Raw genomic sequence first — 25,111 nt, 5'->3', positions numbered from 1 at the left:
GAGTTAATGGTAAAGCTCGCTCGCTGTCATAAAACTTTTATTATTATCTTATTATTATGTCCCACAATTAAGAACAGCAAGCTTTATTTTCTGAGATTATTAAAAATTAAGAGAGCATATCATGAACTCATTTAAATTACCCACAACCAATGATGTATGGAGTAAAAAGTCTTTACCCAACTGATCCAATCAATCTTAATTAGGCACGCGGCAAACTCTTGACATGGCTTTAATATTCACCATTAGAACTCTTTAAATTTGAAACCTAATGGCCCTGTAAAAAATCGCCGAGTAATTAAGGTCAACGTGTGACAAAATGCTTGTAGCCTTGCTCATTATTTCCTCTTATACTTTTTTTGAGGGCATGAAAACTTTTATTAATTGTATGACATAAGCCCGATGGGTTGGGAAAGGGAGGAAAAAGCGTGAAAAGCTGGAAAAACTGGCACAAATCATTACACACGAGTGGCAGGACAACGTTGACAGCGGCCAGTTCACACACTCCCACACACCCGCACAACAATGCAAATTAGCGTAGCCGTTTTATGCAATGCCATCGAGTCATTAACACATTGGCGTCCTTCGTCCTTGTTCCTGGATCGCCGAATCCTGAGTCCTGGCCATGGGTCACAGTTCGAGAGTTCGAGTGTGCGTGTGGACAAGCATTAGTGTCATCAGCATTCGTGGCCCGTCACATCAACACCATTCCGCGAGGACGAGGACCGGCGCTGAAAGGACCTCATTTCGGGCTCATCCTCGTGCCTTTACATTAATTGAAATTACCCGGCTGACACGGAAAAAAGTCAAACGATTAATGGGTTTTAGGGGCTTAAAGCGTCGCGAGTACTTTCAATCTCAATCCGGCTCCATGCACGAGGCTGCCTAATGAATATTGATTACTGGAATCCTTAAGGTTAAAAAAAGTTGCTTTAAATGCGATTCATAATTAGAAAAATTAATAAATTGTGGTGCCATAACTACTTCAAGCAATTGAATTATTAACACCCAAACCAAATGTTATGTTATGATTTTTGAAGATAAAACCTCTATAAAAATTAAAAAAATAGCTAGAATGCTGGATAGACTAAAGTCGAAAACAAGGAAAATATTGAGCTTTTAACCTTGCTTAGATCTAAATTATCGGATATTTTGACTGTCCTTCTTTAAGACAAAAAAAAAGCAAGATTATTGGACAAACTTAAATCAAATACACTTCAGAATTTCAATTACGAAAGCATTTTAAGTGACTATGAGACTGATGTTTGTTAGTCGAATCATTTTAATGTCTATTCTGTATTATGTACGAGGTGACCTATATAATATGGATCCTTTACGATAAAAAAGAATTTAAAATTAGAATTCATAACCAAAAAAATTGTTGAATAATATAACCCAACAACTATAAGCGTCTTAATTATAAGTAAACAACACTTATTGGTTTGAAACTCTTCAAAATTACACAAACTAGATAGCTAGATAACTTTAGTTAAAAGTGAATTTTAAATGACCATCAAGCCGAGATTCATTAATCGAGTCCTTGTACCACCGAAATTCATCTTGAGAGTTGGAACCGCATTCCTGATGCCATTGAAATCTAAACTCAAGCACATCGTCATCATCAGCAGGTCTCGAGGACGACAAACGACACGAAATATGGAAAAATGAAAAGGAAAATCCGGGGCGCCCAGCTGCCAGCCAACCAACCATTCGTCCATCCATCCATCCAACCATCCATCCATCTATCCAGTTTACAGCCAGCTGCAGCTTAATCCCTAAGCTTTGGCATTGCTTTGGATCAGCCACTACACAAGGTACAGAACACTGGGTTCTGAGCACTGAGGGCACATATATAGAGTGCAGTTCAGGTGCAGGTGGATATATGTGCGATGATAACGATGATGATGATGATTGCGACGATGGCGGCAAGAACGCTTGACAATGACGCCATTGAAAGCACTTTTCCCTGCATTATGTGGCTGTGTGAATCCGGAGCTGAAGGCACAATCTGAGGTTGGGATTGCGGTTCGGTAAGGATTGAGTTGAGTTGGCTTGGGTTGGGTTTGGTTTGGTTGGACTGAAGGCGGGGCAACAGTTTTCGGTTTGGCAATCAAAAAGTCATCAAATATGAATTTTACGCTATAATTTTTCACCTGAGCGGGGCATCTGCCACCTCCATCCACCAGCACCAACGTTTAGCTGCCATTTTTATGGCTTTTCTAGCTTGTGCACGCCCTTTGGCACGTCTTTCAACTCAATTGCACTTTTGTGCATTTCTTAAAAAACTTCTTCCCATTTTGTATGGCTGTGGCCATACCATACCATATATGCGAATCTGTAGACAGATGTTGGCAGACACATTCGAATTGATGGAAGTGTGTCCTGTGGCTTTCTCGCAAAATATTCAATTCAATATACGCATGTTGATTGAAAGCGATTGGGAAACGAAATCAACGGTGAAGTGGCGAAACTTGAAGGAAAACTTTACGGATAAAGTCAAGTGTTGAGATATCTGAAAGTTTTTATTTGTACAGCTTGGCATTAATCGGTCCGGGAATTAAATCGTTGAACCTGTGAGTTTTGGAATTCGGTAAACAAAGTTGAATAAAGATTTTAAATTGGAAATGATGGCAATTAAAACGTATATAACTTTGAAGGTACTCAACATTTATTCCAAAAGTTTAATAATTATTTTTTTTGTCTAATGGCCGATTATCTATCTTCTACCTTTTATTCAGATATTAATTTTTCAAGTTGGTATAATTTTGATAATAAGGAAGATAAAACACTCTGAAACCAAATTTTAATTGGAGTTACCCAAAAAAAGACTCTCATTTGATGCCCGTATATTAAACACGTTTCTTTCTGCATTTTACTTACATTCTCTCATTTTTGTTTTTTTGGGTCTGTTTTTTTTTGTTTTGTTCAGCTGCTCAGGGAACTTCTGTGCTCTTTGCGTTGTGCAAAAATTAAATTAAAGTTTATGCAAGCGTAACGGCAGCCAGCAAAAATCATTTGCCACAAAATCCACTAAAACCCAATTTTGTGCCAACAAATAAAATGAAACACGCACAAACAGCAGCAAAAGCGGCGGCAGTAGCCAAGTATCCAAGTAGCAAGTAGCGAAGTAGCAACAAAGAGCGAGTTCTGGGCTAGCATGTGTAGAAATAACAGGACCAAATCCAAGGCGGAGAACCAGCCATCCAAGGACCAGACAAACTGATGCACCCATGGAAAACCCAGCAAAAAAAAAGCAGCAGCAGCAGCAACAAAAGCTAAAATCTGCCTCAAGACGTTGCAGTAGTTGCAAAGATACACTGCCAGAAAGTTCCATGCAAAAATAAAACATATTTATACTAAAAGTATATAAAATATATATTCTAAATCTTGCTAAGTAAGAATGTAATAAAGGTTATTTCATGAATCTAGTATTATCAATTGAATTAACACAGTAAGATAAATGCCTAGACTGAAACTTCGAAAATAGAACATGTTAAAAAAAAACATTTTTTCTTTTTGTAAGTATAGAAAAATATTTTTGTTAATTTCATGAATCTAGTATGATTAATTGAATAAATACAATTAATACAAATAAATAATATTAGTTTAAAAAAGCATCCCACAACAGAACAGTGCACCCTTCTAAACAAGTCTTAAGGTAAATATACACACTAAAAAATTATTTTAATAAATAAAGCATTTATCAATTATCAAAGGATGTAGTCCACTAATTTTCCTCAGTGCAGAGAGGTGGAAAAGTGGTGGCGACGTGGTTGGCTGGAGTCGGGATTCGGTTTTGTGGCTCTGACGCAGATAAGCAAAAGTTTCGCTCAGTTCTTGAGTTGAAGTTGATGTGGGGATGTGGAGATGTGGAAATGCGAAGATGTAGAAATGCGGACTGAAGAGAGTGCAGAGTGGCAACTGAATCAGAACTGAGAAATCATGTCATTTGGCAGGCAGCGCCGCAACATTTTGCCGCTTTTAATGTTAGCCAAACTGTCAGATGATGTTGTCTGCCCGTCCGTCTCCTTCGTCCGATCTGTGTTTCAATATATTTTCCACTTTTCCACTTAAACGCCAAACAATGTGACTGTAGCTGGAACATGTTGCAACATATTTCAGCTGCGGGGCTCTTTAGCTATCGATATTTTAGTTTTTGTAAGGGGCTTGTTTTGGGAAGGTTAGCCCACGACTTACAAATTTAAATTGTATTTAACCTTTATTTAATTTTTGACCCCTTTTCATGTGGGCTATTCGTGAGTTTTCTATAAGTATTTCCAATTAAAAATGGAAATTAAAGTAGAATAAATAAAAAATGCTCGAGCTAACAATTTTTAAAGACTTCTCTTTCGTTCTTTGCTTTTAAGTATATAATTTCTAATTAATTTCGGCGTCTTCCTAAATTCATCGCCATTTTTGTTGGCTTGCTGACTCCACTGCCCACAACCGATCCAATCCGATTTCCTTCCGGCTTCGGCTTCGCTTCCTCGGTAACACGAAACGCCATTGCGCATTTTTCAAATAATTAAATGCTAAACATGAAGAGCAGCCAGCCAGCCATTGGGTGAAAAATGGGGCGAGAAAAGGAAAGTTGTCGCGACATCAAGATGCCAAGATACGTATTTTTTTGTTCGCCGCCCTTTTGCAAGCTCAAGTTGGGAAGCAGATCACAATGATGATGATGATGAAAGTCAAGTCAGTCAAGTCGGTGGCAACTTGAAGCCAACTGAGCCAGTCAGCTGAAACTGTTGCCCGGCCAAAAAGGTAAGCTGCACCGCCAGCAGAGATAAACCTTTATCAAAAGTTGCACCGCCCACTCATCACCGCCTCCCTCCTCCGCGATTATCTTTCCAAGTCAGTTGCCGTAAGGCGACACTTTTAGTGCACTCTGCGCCGTGTGACAGCTCACAAACGACAATGGCACAAACAAACAGGGAGGCAAACAAACAAACAAACGGTCAAACGGGACGGGACTGCTGTCCTTCAGCTGCCAGGCTCCACTGCTTTGACATTTGCCACCTGGAACATTTCTTTTTTGTTCGTTTTTTTGTGTAGGACAAAGTTTTACCAACTTATCGCCCACTTTGGCATTGAATATTGCAATGGCTTGGCCGCTTCTCAATTATTTGGCAACTAATTTGCACGCAGATAAAGTTAATTATTTAAAGATCTGACAAATTATTAACTTAATTATAATTATTTTATTTAATCAATAAACTAAAGTTGACTACATTTCATTTTGTGCAGTGATAGCATCTAAACTTACTCAAGCTTAATGCTTTTCATGATCTCTGGTGTTGATTTCCCCAGCCGCTTGACTAAAATTGCGCATACGCCACGAGGTCCGGCCGACAATCGCATAGCAGTGACAAATGGCAAGCGCTAAATGGCGCATCAAGGGGTGCGATAAAATAGTTAAGATTTTGCCTAAACATTGTTGATAGTAATTGTGATATACTTTTAATCATATTAATAAATCAATGTTCACTGAGCATATAATGCTGACACGAATACTTTTTTTTTTTAATTAGTTAGTATACACTTCTAAGTTGTTTTATATTGTATTCTGTATGTACATTAAAATGTTATTTAATATTTTATTCAGTGACGTAATAGACTATTTGCCATTTCCCTCGTGAAGTGGTTTAACCATCTGAACTTATCAATCTTGTTATCAGAACTCTTTTGGCAACCCTCGACGTGCAGTCAACTGGCTTATTCAAGTATCCTACTTCATTTCACTCATTAAAAGCGGAACCCGGAATGCGGCAGAGGCAATGATGGAATGGCAGCACAATCAGCTAACCAAACTTTACCAGGGAAATTCACCGTGCCCCTCCGCCTGTCCCTGCCCCTGCCCACTTCACCTCTTTACATACGCATCCTGGCACAGGACCATTAACGTGTGTTCGAGTGCGAAAAGGAGTGGGAAAGGTGCGAACACTTTAAACGCAGACCCAAGAGGAGCTCTAATGTCAGTTTGTATCTGCATTTGTTTAAGTATCTACAAATCTGCATTGCACACTGAGCTATAGAGATAGCTTTAAAAGAGAATTTACCAAACAATCCTTTTTATTTTTCGGTTGATTCAGAACTTTTAAGAAAAATACAAAAATAAACAGTATTTCGGACATGGCAAGAGCACTAATTAAACAAAAAAGTTATGTTAAACCTTGCTAAGCTCACAATGAAATTTTTTGTGAATTTTGCATTTTTATAAAGGGTGATGATGATCTGATGAAAAAGATTTTTTGCAAACAACTGTCGAAAATAAAAAAGTTTAGGCTTAAATGCTTATCGGTTGCGAATGCATGGCATTCCCTATTCGCTTCATTATTTGTATGTTATGGCCAAAATACTTATTTATGTGCAAAGTTTTGGGTATTAAATCAGAACTAGGATTTTTTTAAAAAATATGATAGTGATTACGAAACCTCAAAATATTTTTTGTCAAGAAGATTAAAAAAAGTTTTGAAATTCATTACAATATTGTTTTGAAATACTATAAAACAAACTTTAAAGTTTAAAAAAAATAATGCTAATGTGGCTTTGCATTCATATTTAAGTGTGTAAAAATGTATTTTCCCCTGAAAACCAGAACAAAATTCCAATAGTTGGTTTCATCAGTCATAGAGGAATGTCCTCTTTAGAAAGTACGAACCTTCCAGCAGAACTGCCTCCCTGTTCCGCAGGATTCATCTGGGTAATCGCGATGAATACCTGCCTGCCAAGCTTGGCACGTTCACGCCAGGATTGTCCGGTGAGAACGGTTTCAAAAATTAAATAATTCAGAGTCAAATAACTGCGTTTTTTAGCATGGGTACTACATGCACCACAAGTTTAAAAAATGTATGCGTCAGCGATACGATAAGAAGCAACAGTCCGGTGTTATAAAAAAATGGCTGGACTCTTCGCCGAAGAAACCGCGGACTACCAAGAAACCACCTATGACCAAGCCCACAACTCCATACGAAGGCGGTTGGTGGTCCTACAATGCCGGATACGGAAGGGACAAGTCTCATCCTTGATGCGAAAAGGAAAAATAGAACTTAAGTGGCTTGAATTTATAAAATATTACTCTTACTTTGATACTTTTTGTAGTTTATTTTCAAGACTCACTTTTTAAAGCTAAGCTTTCAGTTTTTTTGGGTGTAGGCTTAAAAATGCATTATATGGTTATTATACATAATAAGAATTATAAAAAAAAGTTATATATAAAATTTAATAAAATTAGTTTAGCAATAATTTTTGTTAACAAAAATTTTATGAAATTTTTTAGCTTAAATTCTTTTAATGTTACCAATCACAAATGATAATATCATAACAATAATCCAAAAAAAAACGAAAGCAAAACAGTATCTTACGTCGTAAATTGGTGAATACAATGCATTGGCAACGGTTGTGCTACGGATTTTAGTTAAAACATATATAAGCCAGGAATGGTAAAGTCAATCAAATCGTTTAAAGTGTCCAGCAATAGGTAATATAAAATGAGCTATTTTATAAAATAGGATGTTTTGAAAGATTGGTTACTTCTTATGTGTAAAGAAGTCAAATTTTTAACAACTTAGTATGGGTATTTAATTAACAGTTTCCTTAGTTGAATATAATATTTCTTTAAAACTGGAAACCTTTTCTTAAACTAAGGAAACTAAAAACTAAAAGCCCCCCTTTAACTTTTCATTTCAGGTACGTTCGCTGATTTGACGACAATGAAAAGAAAGGACTCTTGCCAAAACAAATGTCACGTGAGCCACACAAACTTTTTCTTGCCCCCCTGAGCTCTGTAAATCTGGCTATGGTTTTGTTTTTCCTTTGCCGCTTCTGGTTCATCATGGCAGCACATAGAAATATTTGGCTACCCAACAGCATAATTTTTTTTGTTCGCTTTTCCCTATTTTCTCGTGATTTTTTCCTTCGCTCTACGATTTTCTCTCAACCCGATCCGTGATTTGGCAGCCTGAAATCACGTAAGCCAAAGGGCGGAGGGGAAGGAAGTTCCGTCATGTGTCTGCGTCTACTTTGCTCTGATTACAAAACCCAACAACAGATTCACTGAGAAAAACAAGCAACAATAATAAATATCTACAGGCCACAATTGTATAGATTTATAGATTATTTGAGATTTTTATGCGAATAAACCAATTAAAAACATTATTTTACAAGATTATAGTTTTAAAAACAAAAGTGTGTAAGGTTTAATAAAAGCAATTAACTTTATATTTAGTTTATTTTGAAAGGTACTGATGTTTTAAATACTGTAATAAAATAATGAATAATAAAAATGTGAGTTAGAAAAACCTAAAACATGCTTAGGAAAAGATAATGAAAATAATTTAAATTTTACCAATATATAAATAAAATTATTCTTTAAGCTAGAAAAACAAACTATTAGCATTTTAACAAATTGTTTTAAACTTGATATATACCGTGAAAGTAGTTTTAAAATTAGTTGCTTTTTCCCTGTGCGGCAGCAAAAACAATTTGGCAGCCCGGCTCGCGCGCTTTGTTAACGCCCGAGCGACCCCTCGGATTCTTTAGATGAGGATGTGGATGTGGATTTGGATGTGAGATGCAGTTCAGCCAGTTTTTGTCCTTCTGCACCTCCGTTTTCCCTTCGTTTGCCAACTTTGTTTTAAGTGAAAATTGAAACTGAGCTCAGCAACTGTCCAATGGCTTTTTATTTGGTGATTGCTTAGCTGCTTCTCCTCCTCGTTCCTTTTAAAAATCGTGTAACTGAAAACTCAAAGCAAACGAAAAGTCTACGTGACACCAGCGGAATGCCAGGGAAGATCCACTGAAGGACTAAGAAAATGGGGAAGGACAACACATGCGGAGCAAATAACTAGCAAGGGTTTCTACTTCGGTGGGCCTTCTTAAGGCTATGTGATAACATCTTTCACCATTTCGATGGGAAGATGCATTCTAAAAATTTCAAGATTAAAATCTGGCTTACCATTTTTCCAGAAAGCTTTATTTACTCATTTATTCACAAGTGTATACAAAATAAAAGCCTTTTCACAGGACTTAAGAGAGATCGAAAAGGATAAGAATTGATCGTTAATCCTGGGACATGGACTCATGAAATGTTCAGCTATTTATTAAGTATGATAACCAAAAGAAAGAGTCCTGTTAAGTCCTTTTTTAGTTAGGGATTTTTTTTGGGTTTGGACTTGGGGGAACTCGTAACTTTTGGGCAATCTGCCTCATGGCAAATGGTTTGACTGCCGCAATTGTTGAAGTTCGGGTTGACATACATAACCATCGCCTCCTTAGTAGCCAAACACTTTTCGGCAAGTGGCAAATGGCAAATCCAGCGAAGAACACTGGGTTTTAAAGCGCAAGGTTGTCTTTTCCTTTTAGGGCGCTACTGGTACCATTGGCGATCGTCGTTTTACCCCCGGAATTTCCCTAGTTTCTGGCGGCTTTCGAAAGGCAGTACTTTCAACCAACATTTCTTTTAAAATCTGTGAAAATAAAAGATTAAAAGAGGTATAAGGTTAAAAAACACATTGATATCATACCTGAGTTTTGTTTTTACGTTTTGGCATGTTCTTTTACCTTACACAAACTGGGGATTTCAAATAAACAAAAATCTAGAAAATTTTAATTTTACTACAAAGACATCTAATCGAAAAGAAATTAAAAAAGTGACAGTGAATGAGGTAATTTAAATATCAAAGCCTGCTTCCTTTCAAAAAGCCAGAAAACAAAATAAACTTTTCCATTAGTTATAAGTAGATCAACAAATTAGATACCTGGATTTTAATTCGAGTAATTTAATATTTTATATTAGTTTTTTAGCGAAATTGTTACTTAAGCATTTAATTCAAAAATAATTTACAATCTGGTGATAAACTTTTTTAATAACAAAAATGTTGGCCTTTTAAAAGTCAGCCTTGTGGATTCTAGAACCCATTCCCAACTTTTCAAAACAGTTGACCAAATCAAGGGAGAGAAAATATAACAAAATAGTATGCTTTAAATGCTTTTCAACACTTTCTGGCTGAGCTGCTTGAAAACTCAGGTGGAACTGTGCCCCCTGCTCCCCGCTTATTGACTTTCAAGCTCAGTTTACTTTCTCGGCGCTGTTTGACTTTGAGCTTGGCCAGAACAGAGCAGAACTGAGCTAAACTGAACCCGCTGCCCCCGGAGCTGCCAAACTGAAGGCTGCAGGCCAACTGCTTGAAAGCCGGAGTGCTGGGAAAAATGTTTTATGCTGTGCACGGTGAAAATTCACATAATTGCAGTTGGAATTCAACAAACAACAGCGGAGCGTAAATAGAAAGCGCAAAGTCAACAGAAAAGCGATAGCAAAAAAAATACTGCAGAAAATGGTGAATCCTGGAAAGAAAAAAAGCGAAAAAAAAAGGATGAAATCAGCAACGTCACCGCAACAACAGCAGCAAATACAAACAAACAAACTAACCTTTGACCCCTCTATACCATCGCTTCAGCTGTGGTTGTTCTGGTTGTTGTTGTCCACTTCAGGTGCGCCAAGTAATTGCAACTGAAACTGAAACTTGGCTAAGTTGCCAAGGAAACGAATTGCAGCTAAAATTGGAGCTGAAGTTGGGGCGGAGTATGCTACATCCTGTGTAGAGGATTCAAGATGCAGGACATCCAGGAAAGCCAACACATGCACACAAAAGCAATTCGATGCAGGTCATTGCGGCTAAATTAAAAGAAATCAACGCAGGTCGATCGGGCAGTGAGGGGGTGGTTACCCAAGTGGTTACGGAGTGGCTTACCCGGCAAGGGGGTCACAATTTCCCCAGTTAACAACATAAGCAAAGATAAGAAACGGAAAAGAAAAAGAGGCAAATGGAAAGCTGCAACATGAACTTTTGCAGTCTCTCGTTGATTTTAATTAAAATCTTTAAGCTGCTGTTGATTATTAATTATAATGCCACTGTGCTAGCACTGCCAACTGACACAGATAATGACAATAGGGAGAAGATTATAAATATAATAAGGAAACAGTCCTTTAGTGCTCTTAATTTAAGAATTTATTAAAATCAGGTTTACTTAAAATACACACTGGTTAATGCAAATATCTTGTACCTAATTAAATAGTTAGTCAAATTATAGTTAAATATGAAAACATAACACTCTTATATATTTTAATGAAATCAAAATAGGCTTAATTTTGTAGCTAAGCGTTATTGTAAGGAGATTTAAAAACAAACAGTTTTTAAATATTATGATTACAACCGTTTATGTTTTTTTAAAGCAATTATTAAAACTCTCTCTAAAAATAAAATAGTTTTCTAAGCTACAGAATTATTCGAAAAAAACTATTTTATGTTAAAAGATAGTTTAAAATATTTTTTATTGAAGCGCCTTTACGAATTAATCACTTTAAAGTCTATTAAAATTTCACAATGCGATACCCATAAAAACCGACGCCATACTAAAGTGAACTCACCTTCACACTAAAGTTACTAAAATGATTTATGTAAATTCAACGCAACACAAAAAACACTCTTGAGCAAACAAATTTAAGCAATTTGTCAAAAGAAAACAAAACACAAAGGCCCAAACAACATCAGCAAGCCAAATCCAAACATAAATAAAGGACAAAGTGTCAGACGGATGGACAAGCAAACAAACAAACAAACAATCGTCCCACACCTGCCACGCCCCCACATTTGTGTGGTGGGGGCAAATATCGGGGGCGGCTGGCTGCTTTTAAGCTGCCAAATCCGACAATTAAATTATTGCATGACAAAACATGCACCGCAAAATATTCAAAGCGCGCCAAAAACAGGATGTAAACAACAATAACAGCAGAACGAGGATGGAAAAACAGGAAAAACCTCAGAAAACACACACCCACACAGACAGAAAGGCAGGCGGGGTGCAAAACATCAACAGCAACTAGCCAAAACATAAACACAAAAAAAGGAAAAACCATTGAAGAAAAAGTGAAAAAAAGAACGGATTCATCTTGCGCAACAACAAGAACAACAAAGGAAAAGGCGAAAAAAACAACTTTTGGCATAGGAAAATCAAAAAGGAAGGAATCAAAAAAAAAAAAAGAGCGACATATTCTGGGGTTTTTCCCCCCGTTTACCCTTCCCCACCCCCCTTTTCGGATATAGCTCATGGCAATAATTTGAAATTCGATTACCATAACCAAGTACTCGGAAAACACAAACAGAGATCGCAGGGAGCCACACACACATGCATTTTCCATGCCCCTAAAAAAATGGGAAACTGGAAAAGGGGAAAAGCGACATTCTAGCTGCCACAGGCGAAAAACTGCAAATGGCGAAAACGTTCGCTAAAAGGTCGCCACATCAGACTGGCAACAGGGAAAACTGAAACTGGAAAGAAAACAAAAAACAAAGAGCTAGAACACACACACACGGTCAAAACTGTGGCCAAAAAGCCAAAACGTGAATATATCAGAATTTTCGGGGAAAAAAAGGCTCGACCGCAAACAAAAAGAATGCCTCTAAGTGTGCCAATGTGAGTGAGCAGCGAAATCGAACTTGACTTGAAAATAGCTTGTGGCTTTATGTTGATTAAGCTCGGAAATACCAAAACCTCAGTCTAATTGGTAGGAAACAAAAATGGTAAGACCATACAACTTAAGGGATATTTAATAAATATTAGACTTAAAAGCAGTATGTGGCTTTTTGTTGACGAAGCAAGGATTTTAAAACGTAGTAAATTTTGTACTCAATTTAAATATGTTTCAATTTAAATATGTTTATTGCCCAATTGAACAACTTATTTATTACTTCAAAGTACCTGAAGTAAGTGGTATAGTTAACATATATTATATTGTATATCATATCTTAAAAAGTAACTAGCTCCTTATAAATTAGAAATCGATTTTTGCGATTATTCCGAACTCTTATTGTACTACACTTGGTCTTTCCACCCCCTTTAAACCCTTGGTGCCTCCTTCTCGAACGATTTCAATTACAGCCAATTAAGCGAAAAAGCAGCAGTGGCAGACAAAGAACCTCACTTACAAATTGCAACAAAAAGCCAAAAGATGCTAACATCGGCAGACACAGGAGGCTAAGCTAAGGCCACCCCCAGAAAAATACACCCATTTTTCCACCCCACCCCCTCGCACACACACACATGCAAGCATTTTGCACCTTGCCTTGGGAAAACTTTTTATCCACTTTTCCACTCGCGCTTTTCGCACCACCCCCTCCGAAAATGTTAAAACAAACAAACAAATAAATTAGTGTTCAATCAGCGTAATTTCTTCGACTATGCAGTCTGGCTGCCACGCCCCCCAAAGGCCACCCACTGCCCCCTTTCGGGGAAATCCAGCCAAGCATGTTTGCCTTTTGTCTTAGGGCTTGATATGCGATTGTAACTTTGGTTTCAATTGCAATGCAAGTAGCGCGGAAGGGCAAAAAGGGGGCGGACTGTACAAACTTTTCACCCTGCAGTTAGTTGTAAGTAATTAAGCGAAGAAGAAGAACACGGTTGGGGGCTAGGAAAATGGGGGTGGGCCAAACAAACGAAATTGTCGGTAATTTGCTTAATTTGAATTCGAATGCAGGCAGCGATAGGAACGAAGTTGAATGGAAAGTGTAAAGACAGAGGGGAAATTAAAGATAATAGCAAACAACTCGCAGCTCGACTCAATTGCTATTATACTGAATTTATTTAATAAACTAATAAATAAACTAAAAAAAATAGCTATGAAAAATGGAAAGGAATGATTTAATAAGTTTTCTTGTAAGCAAATATAACATTTTATACCTTTTTTTTTATTAGGCACGCTCTAAAAGGTTTTAATTTATATATATATATATTTATATTTAAAACTTCCTATTTAGGTATCAAAAATTCTTGTAATTGAGCTTGAAAAAATATCATACGAAAGTAATACCATACAAATAAATTAAAGTTCAAGTGAAACAAAAAAGTCTGTAAACAAAAATTATAGTAACCATTTCTACATAAAATACTAAAATAAATTGTAGTAATAATAAATATCGTAGTAAATTCTTAAATTTCAAATTAAAAATAAGAATATCAATAATAAAATAATTATTAAAGTTATTGTTAATTTATATTGGTTTGGTTCGCTTAGACAAGGTCTTCACAGTTTAAACAAAAAAAAAAAAAACCATAAAGTAAAACGCAAAAAAAATTAAAAGGTAATTTACAAAAATTTTAAAATTTTTCCAAATAACATGTTTTGTTTAAGTTCACACTCAAACATCATTTTGAAACTGTATTTATAAAAAGCTATTATTAAAAGCGTTTTTCGAAACGAAATAAATTTTTAGTAGCTGCCAACAACACTCAGAATTTCCATACCACATAAAAGTGGGAACACTTTTTCGAGACAATCTGGCGCTCAACCAGAATAAAATGTATTCAGATAGATCCACTCAATCTCGAACACTCGGTGTCACTCAAGAGCAACCCCGATATCAATAAATACAACAAAAAAAACTCGGTAACTCCCCGTGTGGGGAAAAGGGGGAATTCCAAGTGAGTCACTTTCAGCGGCACCCACGCACATATGTATATTTGCTCGATCCCGCTCTTCGGGAGTTGCTTAAGAGATGCGATATGTGATATGGCGAAGTGAGAGGCTGACTCAGGTTGCAATAATGGGAGAAATAAGAAGTCGGCAAAACTACGTCATTGCCGATGATCTGATCTGGAATTTATTCTCTGTATTACTCTATTTTTGAAACTGGTTTGGCTTTTGGTTTTTGGACGTGACTTTTGCTTTATTTATGCCAATTTATATGCATTAGCCGGTCTCTGGCGTTTCGTTTCAATCGCGTGCGCAGAAATGATCGTCTTGTTCTTCCCGTTATTTCTAATTAGATTTGGGTGGGACTTGGTGTGCAAGCACTCTTGCTATCTCTGTCTTCAGTTCCGATTTTAGGCCAATCCCTGTTCCTTATGATTCAGATTCTTAGATACTCAAAAGAGGCCTTTTGTTTGGCCGCAATCTTTTCATTTGGCAGTGCCGACCTCCTTTTCCGCTCCCTTTTTCGGTTTTCTCAGCTACTGGCTACTGGTTACTGCTTACTGGCTGCACTACGAGTACACACCCCGGTGGAAAAAGCCTTGGAACACGTTCTCGAATGGGGATCGTATTGAATCGGATCGGAACAAGGAACAGGCGCAAAAGGTGTAGCACAAACGAGAAGTAAACCCGTTTCGAACGCCGGCTCCCCAAACTGATTTACCTACACTACTTCACACATTGAGCGGAGCACTTAGAGAAACAGGCGGTCAGTTCCAAGTGGTCTCACAGCATCCACACTGCGGCAAAAAATTTTATCTAAAAAAAAGGTTTAAAAAAACGTAAACTTTTAAACTTTACAATACAGTTTACAAATTGACAAAGATCATTGTAAATATTTAGTTTGGAATATCTTTAAAATGTATGTCTTCATTTTATATTTGAATTATACAAAATATTATATATTTTAATATTTATTATATATTAATATTATATTATATTTTATATATTTGTAAGGCATCATAAACAAAAAATGCTCAAGAAGGCAAATCAGTAAGCCAAGAAATCTCTTTGTTAATCAATTAACAGTTTAGAAGGACTATTTTCCTCAACTATTACTAATAATTTTTATATTATATTTCTATTTTATTTTACTGCCTATACAGTAATTTTTTGGGTAGGCAGTCCGATATAAATTATACTTATTTTCTGACAATATTGTAAATTTTATGTCAACCCACTATTTCTGTGCTTTACTAGAAAGCCCTTAAGGTTTTCTTTCCGTGCAGCGATCTCGAAAACTTTGCTTTTGTGTACTTTAGCACTCCAAGTCCGCCCTGCCCGCGCAGCTTCCAATTTCAATTCCAATTCCAAACCCAATCCCGAACCCCCATTCCCGATCTCCGATCTTCGATCCCCGAGTCCCAAAACTTTGGCTTGGTCAGCGGAGCAGCTGAGTCGGCGACGTCTGCGCAACTTTTGATTTTGCCCGGAACCGGTTTCGCTCCACCACTACGAGCATAGTATCTTTCGGGTCGCCTTTGCCTTTGTATCTGAATCTGAATTCGTAGTCGCACTCGCACTCGCACTCGCACTCGTACTCGTAGTTGTATTTGTATCTGTATCTGTAAATGTATCTGAGTCGACAGCAGCCGCAAGCTGCCCACATTTTAGAGGCTGCTGCAGCGGAGAGAGCAGCGCCGATAAATGTGTTGTTAATGATGTTTTCAAGATGCTGCAGTGGGCGTTTTGGGTACCGAGAAAGAGATGTCACTTGCCGATAACATGTTCTATAAATACGCAGATCTATGGTGACGGAATTGTACATTATTCGTATTGATTATGATTTGACGAACCAATATTTAATAAGTTACTCTAGCTATAAGGAAAGGATGGGTAAGATGTTGAAGTCCATAAAAAATTGCTATGAAAGCGTATGCCAAAATGTTTATGTATGTTTAACAGTTATATGCCAGTCATTAATGGTATATGACTTCATGAAATTGCATATTTTGTCCATGTTTTGGCACATTCCAATTTGTATGGCCACATATCTTGTCTATCCCCAGTATTAGTAAACATATCTCATTATTTGTTTTATCCATGTCCACCACTCCTCAATTTGGCCATTGTAAGGCTGTAATTCATTATGCAAAATTTGCAGACCGAAAAAACCTTTCACTTGCCCCCGAGCTCCATTAGCGATCTTTTTGTTTTTGTTTCTCCAGCGGGTCACTCACGAAAACTCCAATTTGAAATCGGTTAAAAATAGTGCGCTCACAAAAAAACACCAAGGGACTTCTAATAATAAACCCATTTTACATTATAGTATAGTATGGTATAGTGGAGCTGAAATCATTGCGGGGGCGTTTCTCGATCTGCTCGGGTCGCTCTCTCTTTCCCTTACATTTTATTAGTATATGGCTTTCACATGCCCGGTTCTCCTTCGACTTCATTTCCCGTTCTTGCAATCGCTTACATTCACTTTTTATGGCCGCTTAACCTACACAGTACTAAAAAGTCTACGCCTTTAATTTCCATATTTTAATTGCCATGTGGGGGGTGTGCTAACCAATTCTTTCGCTGCCAAAAAGTCCAAAGAACGAAACAAATTTATGACATAGAAATGTCAAGAGTTCTGCTTTTGCTTCTGCTTCTGCTTCTGCTTCGGCTTCTGCTTCTGTTGGTGTGTGCGTTACAATTTTCTATTTTCTATTTCTGGCCCCATTGGGCTGCATTCGGGTATATGGCCATACCATACCATACCATACCATACCATTCCGTTATGGATGGGATGCATTTACGTAAATGATTTAGAACATATCGAACGCATTTTGAAGGTGACTTTGACAGAGCGAGCAAAGTTCCAATTCACTAAGTTCACTTATTTCTGTCTGTCCTCAAGCACAAATGGAAATGAAAACGGCAGCCACAAGATTGCGTTTTATGAGAGAATGTGAAATTTATTATCAAAATTGAAAAAATATACAAAAATACAAAAGGTGTTGATCGATGCACATTAAAACCATGGTGAAACCATTAATTAACAGAAATACGTTTTCAATAAAGCTTAAACCTTTTAGTTTTGAAAACTAAATATAAGTCTCTGGATTCTGGAAAATAAAGATAAGAATATAAATATGATATAAGGAAAAAATTGGCAACAAAAATCGTTAAGAACAATACAAACTTGCTTAATTAATAAAACACTTAGTTCTAAGGTAACGAAGAATAAACACGTTCTGAATGCTCACAACGAAATTTTAAAACTAGTACAACTTGATGCAATTAATTTGCATGTATTTAATTCTTTAATAATTTTTTTTTTTTTTAACTTTTGGCTCTTTTATCACATCTGAGTGAGCTCGTCATTTACGAAATATAGATAAGTAATGGGAATATAAAGAAACCAAAATAAATTAATAATTATGTAAGAACACTTAAGTGTGACATTTAAATAAAGATGAAATCAAATAAAGTATAAATAATAATAATAATAAATAAAATAAAAGCTAACTAATTTAATAAATGCTTCTAAATAATAAATAGTAAAGCAATTATATAAAACAAGCAATGTTTTAATATATTTTTGTTATTGCTCTGTGCTGTTGAATATTAGTGGTATAAACAAAAAGTTTTTAACAAGGTTTTTTTTTAATAAAGCTGAAAATATAGCTTATAGCCAACTGAGCTTTTGTGCCTGATAAAGTATTGGAAAGTACCTATGTCTGGCTGTTTTAGTAAACTTAGTCACCGAAATGCAAAATAAACTAGAGTTAAGTTGCCAGGCGGTTTCACAGTCCGCAACCTACGCCAAAAAGCTACAGTCTGTCATGTCTGCTTTTGGCCAGTTAACCTTTTAGTTGATTGTCAACTCGGCTTTATTGAACTCGGCAACCCCCTACCAGCCCCTCCCACCCCCTGCTCATAGAAAAGGAAAATCCCTCAGAGTCACTCCAATTGGAAATCTGAAATTAACGAAACGCTCTTTTAAGACGCAGTCTCTTAATTGCAAGAGAGTCTGAAGAAGAAACCGTGAGAGAGGAGAGCGTAAGTAAAATACTCCTATAGCACTCTCTGTCGAGAAACACCGTCTTCCAGCTTTGACTCCATTTCTTGCACACTATTACCAATTCTACTCAGTTTCTTGCACACTGTTAGCATTTCCACTCCATTTCTTGCACACTGCTAGCGATTCCACTCCACATCTCGCACACTCTCTGTTTCTTTTCACTCGAGTTTTGCCGCGCGCTCTTAGCTATTCACTCTGCCAGCGCTAAGAGAGCCCAGAGAGCGCTCTCGCAGAATTGGGGTGCCAGTGCGACTAATATCCACTGCCACAAATACTTAAGCCTCAAAATCAAAAAAATTTTTCGACGGAAGCGGTTGTGTTAGCGGAAAGTTGTGTTTTTTGGCTTCGCGTTCGTTCGTTGCAGAGCCTTCCATGGAAAACTGAAGAAAATAAGCTCTTGGCTAAAAAACAAACGCTGCAATTTCTGTCCAGTCACCGCAAACGCAGAGAAGGCATAAATAATTTTCTGCAAATTTGGCAACAACTCTAGAGGCGTCGAGATATTTGTCAAAAAATACAAAAAAAACAACAACGCGAGTGCACGTGTATGTGATTGTGTGTTGTCAAGTGCCCCTGTGTGTGTTTCTGTGTGTGACAGATAAAAGAAAAGGAGTGAAAAAAAAAAAGTTGTCGAAAGTCGTGAAAGAAAATTTAAGCAAAATAGTGCAAGCGCCGCAGGGAAATTGTCCGGAAAAATCGCAAAATCCATTGTTTTTTGCCGGCATCTTAATGACGTCACGTCGTGGTGCAAACAACAAGAGCAACAACAACTGCAACATCGCGCGTGTTTAGTTACACACACACCAGCGTATCGGCAAGCAAGAAAAAAAAGGTTAAAAATACATTTTCCATCGGCGCAAAAGTAAAACAATAAACAAATACAAATACAAAAAAATACAGCAGCCCAACAACAATTTCAACAACTTCAACTTTGCCAGCAACAACTACAAGAGCAACTACAGCAACAACAAGTCAGCTGGACTACCGAAGGTGTTTATACGTAAAAAACAAAAAAATCGTTGTTTCTTTCTACTCTTTCTGTTTTGGTTATTTTGTTTTCTCTCTTTTTTCGACTTCGTCTTGAGTTAAAGTTTTTTTTTTCTGGTCTTTCACTTCTTCCTTATTTTGTGGTCTTGTTTGTTTTTGTTGTCGATTTTTCGGGTGCTAAGTGAAAAAGCGAAAATTCTGTTTAATGTCAAGGGAAAAACTAACTATTACAGGGAAAGTTTTTCAAACGAGGCTCTGGGAAAAGTATTGACCGAAAATTTAAAAAAAAAATAATAGGAAACAAAAGTTTTAAAAGGAAGGATATTGAAAATCATTTTTCACACATATAAAATACAAAATAAAAGTGCTTTATCGCTCAATTAAATTTTTATGATTTAATAAATAAGTATATAAAATTATTACTTAACACCATTCATACAAAAAGCTATTAAAAAAGAATTTAGAAAGTGTGTTCAAAAAACAAGTCTTTGCCGAAGAAATATACATTTTTAAAGTGTAAAAAAAATACAAAACTACACGGTCTCATTAAAATATATTTTCTGCGTACATTAATTTTTAAATCCAATAAAATCATCCTTTTTAATTAAAAAACTTACTTAATCCGTTCAAATAAAGTACATTTCGTTAATTTGGCTCGGTGAAAAGCTTAATGACCGAAAATCAAATTGAAATTGAGGCTAATGAACTGTGAAATAATAATTAAAATTCAACAAATTGCGAACCAAATTTGTCAGAGTGAAAACGGAATGCTTATTCCACATTATTGGGCATAAAATACTATAAAATACATATTCACATTATTTGTGCCAGAGCGTTAAAGACTTCACATGTTTTTTTTTTGTGTGTGGAGTTAATTAACTTAAAAAAACAGTAAGCTCTAAATCGTGTTGAAATATAATGCAAATGTAGCAATTTTTATTCCAGAGCCGGACCAGGCCTAGGCCGTTAAAAAAATAAACAGATCTAAGCCAAGCGATTTTTAACAGTGCGTCCCGGCACTATTAAGCAGCTGTAAGAAACACACGTGACAATAAAACACAATGCCTGCAAACAGTCAATAAAAGAATTAATGGCTTAACAAAATTGTTTTGAAAGCTTAGGTTTTTTAATGGGTGTAGGCACCCGAACAGAAAACAGACATTAAAGTGATTATTTTGTTAAACGAAACTGAATCAATTACCAGAGCTAGCTGTTTAAAATCGATTTTATTTGAAGGTTTTCAAAAAATTCTGAACTGAAATATGAGCCTTGAAACGCACTGTACTCGCACATGCAAGTACATAGATTTCATTTTTACGAAAAGTCACGTTTTTTATGTGGTTCTCCTCCCAAACTAAACACCCCTTCCTCTTGCCAAGTCGTAACCATTAAATTTATGTTTACTTCAGTCCGAGCTTCGGTTTCTGAGGCAAAAAGATTGTTATTATAATTTTTCCGATTTGTTTCGTTTTCCTCCGGTTGAGATATGCAAATTGAATTAGCTCTGCCCGCTGGCAACTAGAAAACAAAAAGCAAAAGTTCCGCACATTTCGCGCATTTTTTTTTTTCGTTTGGCCGTCATCATCGACAAAAGTGTCAAAAATGTGTTGCTGCTAAAATATGAGTCAAAGAAATCGTTTGGAAAATGCCAAAATGAATTGTTATTTCTGTCCATTTGTTCAATACACTCTGACAAGTCATTCACTTTTTCTCCTTCACTCCGCTCCACTTAAAAAAAATCAAGCTCGAACCAAAACTAAAAACGCCACGAAAGGCAGAAGACGGTTTTATATTTGTTGGTGAAGGGGCTTTGGGACTGGGATGAAAACTTGAGGACTTTTGGCATGACTAATCGATTCGATTTTTCGCCAAAAGTCATGCCGCAGTACAAAAAGACGAATGAAAAACGTCGCTGGGAGAAATATGTGTTTGACTTGTAGTACGAGTGTTTTGTGCTTTAAGCTCTTCTCAATAGGTCGTAAATATCGATAGGAACACCCTCTTTGGGTTGTTGAAAGTGTGGAAAAATTGCTGTAGTTGTTTGTTTGTTCGGTTTGCGATTTAAGTTTTGATGCAAGATGACAGCACTCAAAAAGGTGTCAGAGTTCAAACGAGAGGTACGAAAAGGTCCAACCTTAAAATACTGAAAAACAATAGAAAACAATGTTAACTGTTGACAAACAAAATCTTGTCTGTGATAATTAACATGTTCAATTGGTTTTTGTTTGTAAACGTTAGCCTCTACAATATCACTGATTTTTAAAGTGATTTACAAAGCAAACTGCTCATGCGCAAAAACTTTTCCATTCATGCTGGAAAATGAAAATTAAAATTTCTATATCCTAAAACATCATTTTCCTCCGGGTTCTGTTTTGTATCTTTCCAGATTATTTTGCATTCAGATAAACATTTCGTTTCCTTTTCAAAGATTTTCAGACCTTCAGTTTTGTTTAGCTATTTCCTCTCGTTTTTTCAAGTTTTCATCTTTTTTGATATTTTGAAACATGTGCTCATGTCTTTTTTCTCCTTCTAAAAATATCAAAAACTTTTTCTTCGCCAGCGTTTTTGTTTTTGGCTTTTTCAATGAGCGCAGAGCAGCTGCGACGTTGACTGAGGCAGCAAACAAGTCGAAAAGAAAGAAGAAAACACAAAACAAATATCTATATGTGGTTGTTGTATCTGGTTGGGAGAATCGTAGGAATAGGGTGACTCAATCAAGCTGGAGCTAAAAATTCCTTAGCGAGTCGAGTTGCAAAGGGTTTTATAAAATAAACGATTTTTAAACTTTTGTTTTATGTCGATATCATTTCTCACACTTTTTAGATTCTCGGATTATTTTAGTATCCAAAACAAATTGCCCATTATTTCGTTCACACCCCATTGGCCATTTTATGCAGCTTCCTCAATTATGCAATCGGCACACCCTAACATAATTCTCTTGGCACATGCCAAAATACAACAACCACACGAAGCGTCGAAAAAGAAATTTTGAACGTGTTTCGTCGGCAGTATCTCAGGCAGATCCCAAAACAAGCGACAGCTGCCGCACATTTTGGATGTATCTTTTGGATGTATCTGCAGCTGTGCAACCAAAGGCCCCCCGTAAAATCCACTCCCCTTTTTTTTTGGCAGCACTTTTGGAGCGGCGCTGCTGCAGTCCAAAAATAAGTTCTTTTTTGTGGCCAATAGAAGACAAACAAAGTTTTTACGCTTTTGCATAATGCTGAAATAAACCGTCGGCATCTTTAACCCTTGACTGGCCCTGTGGGGCCAACGCACAATTGAGATCAATTAAAGGCTGAATTGATTGTTTAACCTTTCGCATGAGAGAGTGACTGTGCGACTGAATGTCGAGGCGTGTCTGCAATATGATTATGAGTACACAAATTAGTTCAAAGATTAACTCGATTCTCATTGCATGAATTTTTGAGGAATTTTTAATTTTTTAAATATTATTCTCTCGCTTAGGGGCAGCTATTTTGGGGTTATTCATCAACATCAAGAGAAAAAATAAACATAAATAAGTTTTGCCAGCAAAATTAATTAGGCACATAAACCTATGAAAATTTTTTGAGCATTTAGTTGTGCTCGGACTTTTCTTCCTCTTATTCACCGCGAGAAATTAAACTGGTATTTGTGCGGCGGCACTCTCGTATTTCTAAGATAAGCCAAATGTTATGAATATGCCAAAAAATAGTATATGCGCGCGATAGAGCGCTGCGATTCCGTCGCTCTCATTTATGAATTTTGTTTTTGATTTCCCCCATTCGCTTTTATTTTTCGGACTCTTCTTTCGACAAGATTTTGTGTGTATAAAGCTATATATACATACATATATGTTATAGCTTTCCGACCTCTGACGTAATTACTGATGATCGCGTTTTACGTCTAAGAAATTGATTTGCTTGTGTGAACGAAAATTTGAATATGAATTCGTTTAATAGAGAAACGTGACAATGAGCTTTGAATTTGATTTTGAATAGGACCGAGATCAGGTGAAATAAAATGGAATCTGAGAGATGGGACTAGGGCAAGGTTTTCAATGAAAACGAAAGTTTAATAATCAAATTTGTGGATTTTCAGTAAAGCGGTTTCCCAAGGTTTTGGGGTACAGTATTTTAGCAAGACAGAAACAAGTAAAAAATATTTCTAAGTTCATTTTTTCCTGTTATATTTCATTAAAATATAATTTCTTATTTTTAAATCAAAGAATATTCTCAAAATCTGTAAAATCCCACAGTTTCCCTATGAAATCTGATCGCTCTTCCCTATATAATCCATTTATTTACGCTTTCGGCACGCTTTGTTTTCTTCCGCTTTCCCATTAGTCATATCGATAGGACCATATATAGATCGATCTGCAGATCTTTTCAGCACCTATTCGAAAGCTCTGCCAAATTATATACTCTCACCAAATAAGGGACAGCACCCTGAAGACACTGCAATATTTAGTGTATATGAATGTATTTCTTTTATCTTGGCACCAACTTTCGAAAGAGATTTCACAAAAAACGCTAATAGCTGTCAATGAAGTCAGTCAACGAAATGTTTTCAAAAGTCTAAGAAACTTTCAAGAGCAAAGAAATAATAAACATTTCCTGCCCACGCATTATGTACTGCCAAATTAATTAGTCAAGTCAGATGGATGACAATGGGAATTAATTAGGCAAGTCAAAACTCCATTTAAAGAGCTACATTTTGGCGAAAGAATAAAATGGAGCCGTCGTGGTTTTTTTTCGACCCACCTGAATGACATAAGCCAAAGCGAACCGATCATTTAACCGCTTGCCATTTATGGCTGACATTTAAGCCGTACCATCTTTTGATGGCTTTTTGTTATGGTTCGTTTTGTAGATGGGAAAGTTTCCTGCTCGCATCAGAAGGTGCAGTTGGCTAAATATCATTATCTGAAATTTACATATAAGTTGTAGAATTTCTCAATACTTTAACCTAATCTGTTGTTGTCTTTGGGACTAGGTTATTTGACAAATCTGAAACGAGCTTTGCTCTGACTATCATTTTCCACCTTTGTTTTGCAATTATTGTATGTTTTAGTATGAGTGCATAGGGTTCACCCTTTTTTTTATCTAATCTCGTTTATTGATAGCAGCCGTCGAACCCATTTCTTTCACTTTTTCCGAACGCACCGTTAAATATATGTGTCATACCTTTGGGGTGGGCCCTCGTTTTTTCTGCGGCATTTAGAGCAGCGTTGTATAATGTTGCAGAGCGGTTACTGACCGATGTTTTGCTACGGCTTCGCTTGCGTAAATGTTTCTTTAAATGCATTAACTTGTCGCCCGCGGGGTGAGAGCTAAATGTCTGCTTTTGCTTTTGTTTTTGGACCTCTGAGGTATTCGTAGCACCGACTTGTGTATGGCTTTAGTCATAACTTTGTAACTCAGCGAGCGCTCAACTTGATATATTCGTACACAATATGAGTCGCATATCTAAAAGTAAAATAGTATAAAAAGTATATGGCAAATACAAAATATACAATACGCTTTCACAGCCAACTGTGAACTGCAGCGTGCTATTTGTTGTGAGTTGCCGCCTTATCAGCAAAACGCTCTCGATTCGGTCTGTAT

At 36.6% G+C, this 25,111-nt stretch overlaps 2 protein-coding genes, 1 long non-coding RNA gene and 1 pseudogene across 37 annotated transcripts in view; 3 read left to right on the top strand and 1 right to left on the bottom strand.

Moving 5' to 3' along the window:
- Window positions 1–25,111, top strand: part of LOC128254145 (protein muscleblind) — a 162,595-nt gene that overhangs the window by 28,515 nt on the left and 108,969 nt on the right. For 33 of the 35 annotated variants that reach the window (XR_008267522.1, XR_008267521.1, XR_008267520.1 and 30 more), the window contains exon 1: window positions 18,812–19,526. The exons of 1 other annotated variant lie outside the window; for it this stretch is intronic. The gene's annotated coding sequence lies outside the window, so the exon portion shown is untranslated. Of the gene's footprint in view, window positions 1–18,811; window positions 19,527–25,111 lie in introns of those variants that run through there. One more of the 35 variants, XR_008267523.1, reaches the window with a different exon arrangement.
- On the top strand, window positions 6,595–7,129 carry LOC128254148 (uncharacterized). Its single transcript, XM_052983007.1, has 2 exons — window positions 6,595–6,757; window positions 6,813–7,129. Exons 1-2 carry the CDS (start codon window positions 6,635–6,637, stop codon window positions 7,023–7,025), a joined length of 336 nt encoding a protein of 111 aa, XP_052838967.1. The 5' UTR covers window positions 6,595–6,634; the 3' UTR covers window positions 7,026–7,129.
- On the bottom strand, window positions 8,938–9,678 carry LOC128254149 (uncharacterized). Its single transcript, XR_008267524.1, has 2 exons — window positions 9,522–9,678; window positions 8,938–9,464 (listed from the first exon to the last, which is right to left on the bottom strand). It is a non-coding gene; the product is annotated as an uncharacterized LOC128254149 (long non-coding RNA).
- LOC128254013 (uncharacterized) lies at window positions 14,550–15,274 on the top strand (annotated as a pseudogene).

Source organism: Drosophila gunungcola (assembly GCF_025200985.1).
Source record: "Drosophila gunungcola strain Sukarami chromosome 2R unlocalized genomic scaffold, Dgunungcola_SK_2 000004F, whole genome shotgun sequence".
NCBI lineage: Eukaryota > Metazoa > Arthropoda > Insecta > Diptera > Drosophilidae > Drosophila > Drosophila gunungcola.
Note: the sequence above shows the minus strand (reverse complement) of the source record. Positions and strands in the feature narration are given on the sequence as shown.

Coding starts and splice junctions, on each gene's coding strand:
- LOC128254148 (XM_052983007.1), top strand. CDS start 6,635: ATGTCCTCTTTAGAAAGTACGAACCTTCCAGCAGAACTGCCTCCCTGT. Junction 6,758..6,812: donor GTTCACGCCAGGATTGTCCG/GTGAGAACGGTT, acceptor TGCGTTTTTTAG/CATGGGTACTACATGCACCA.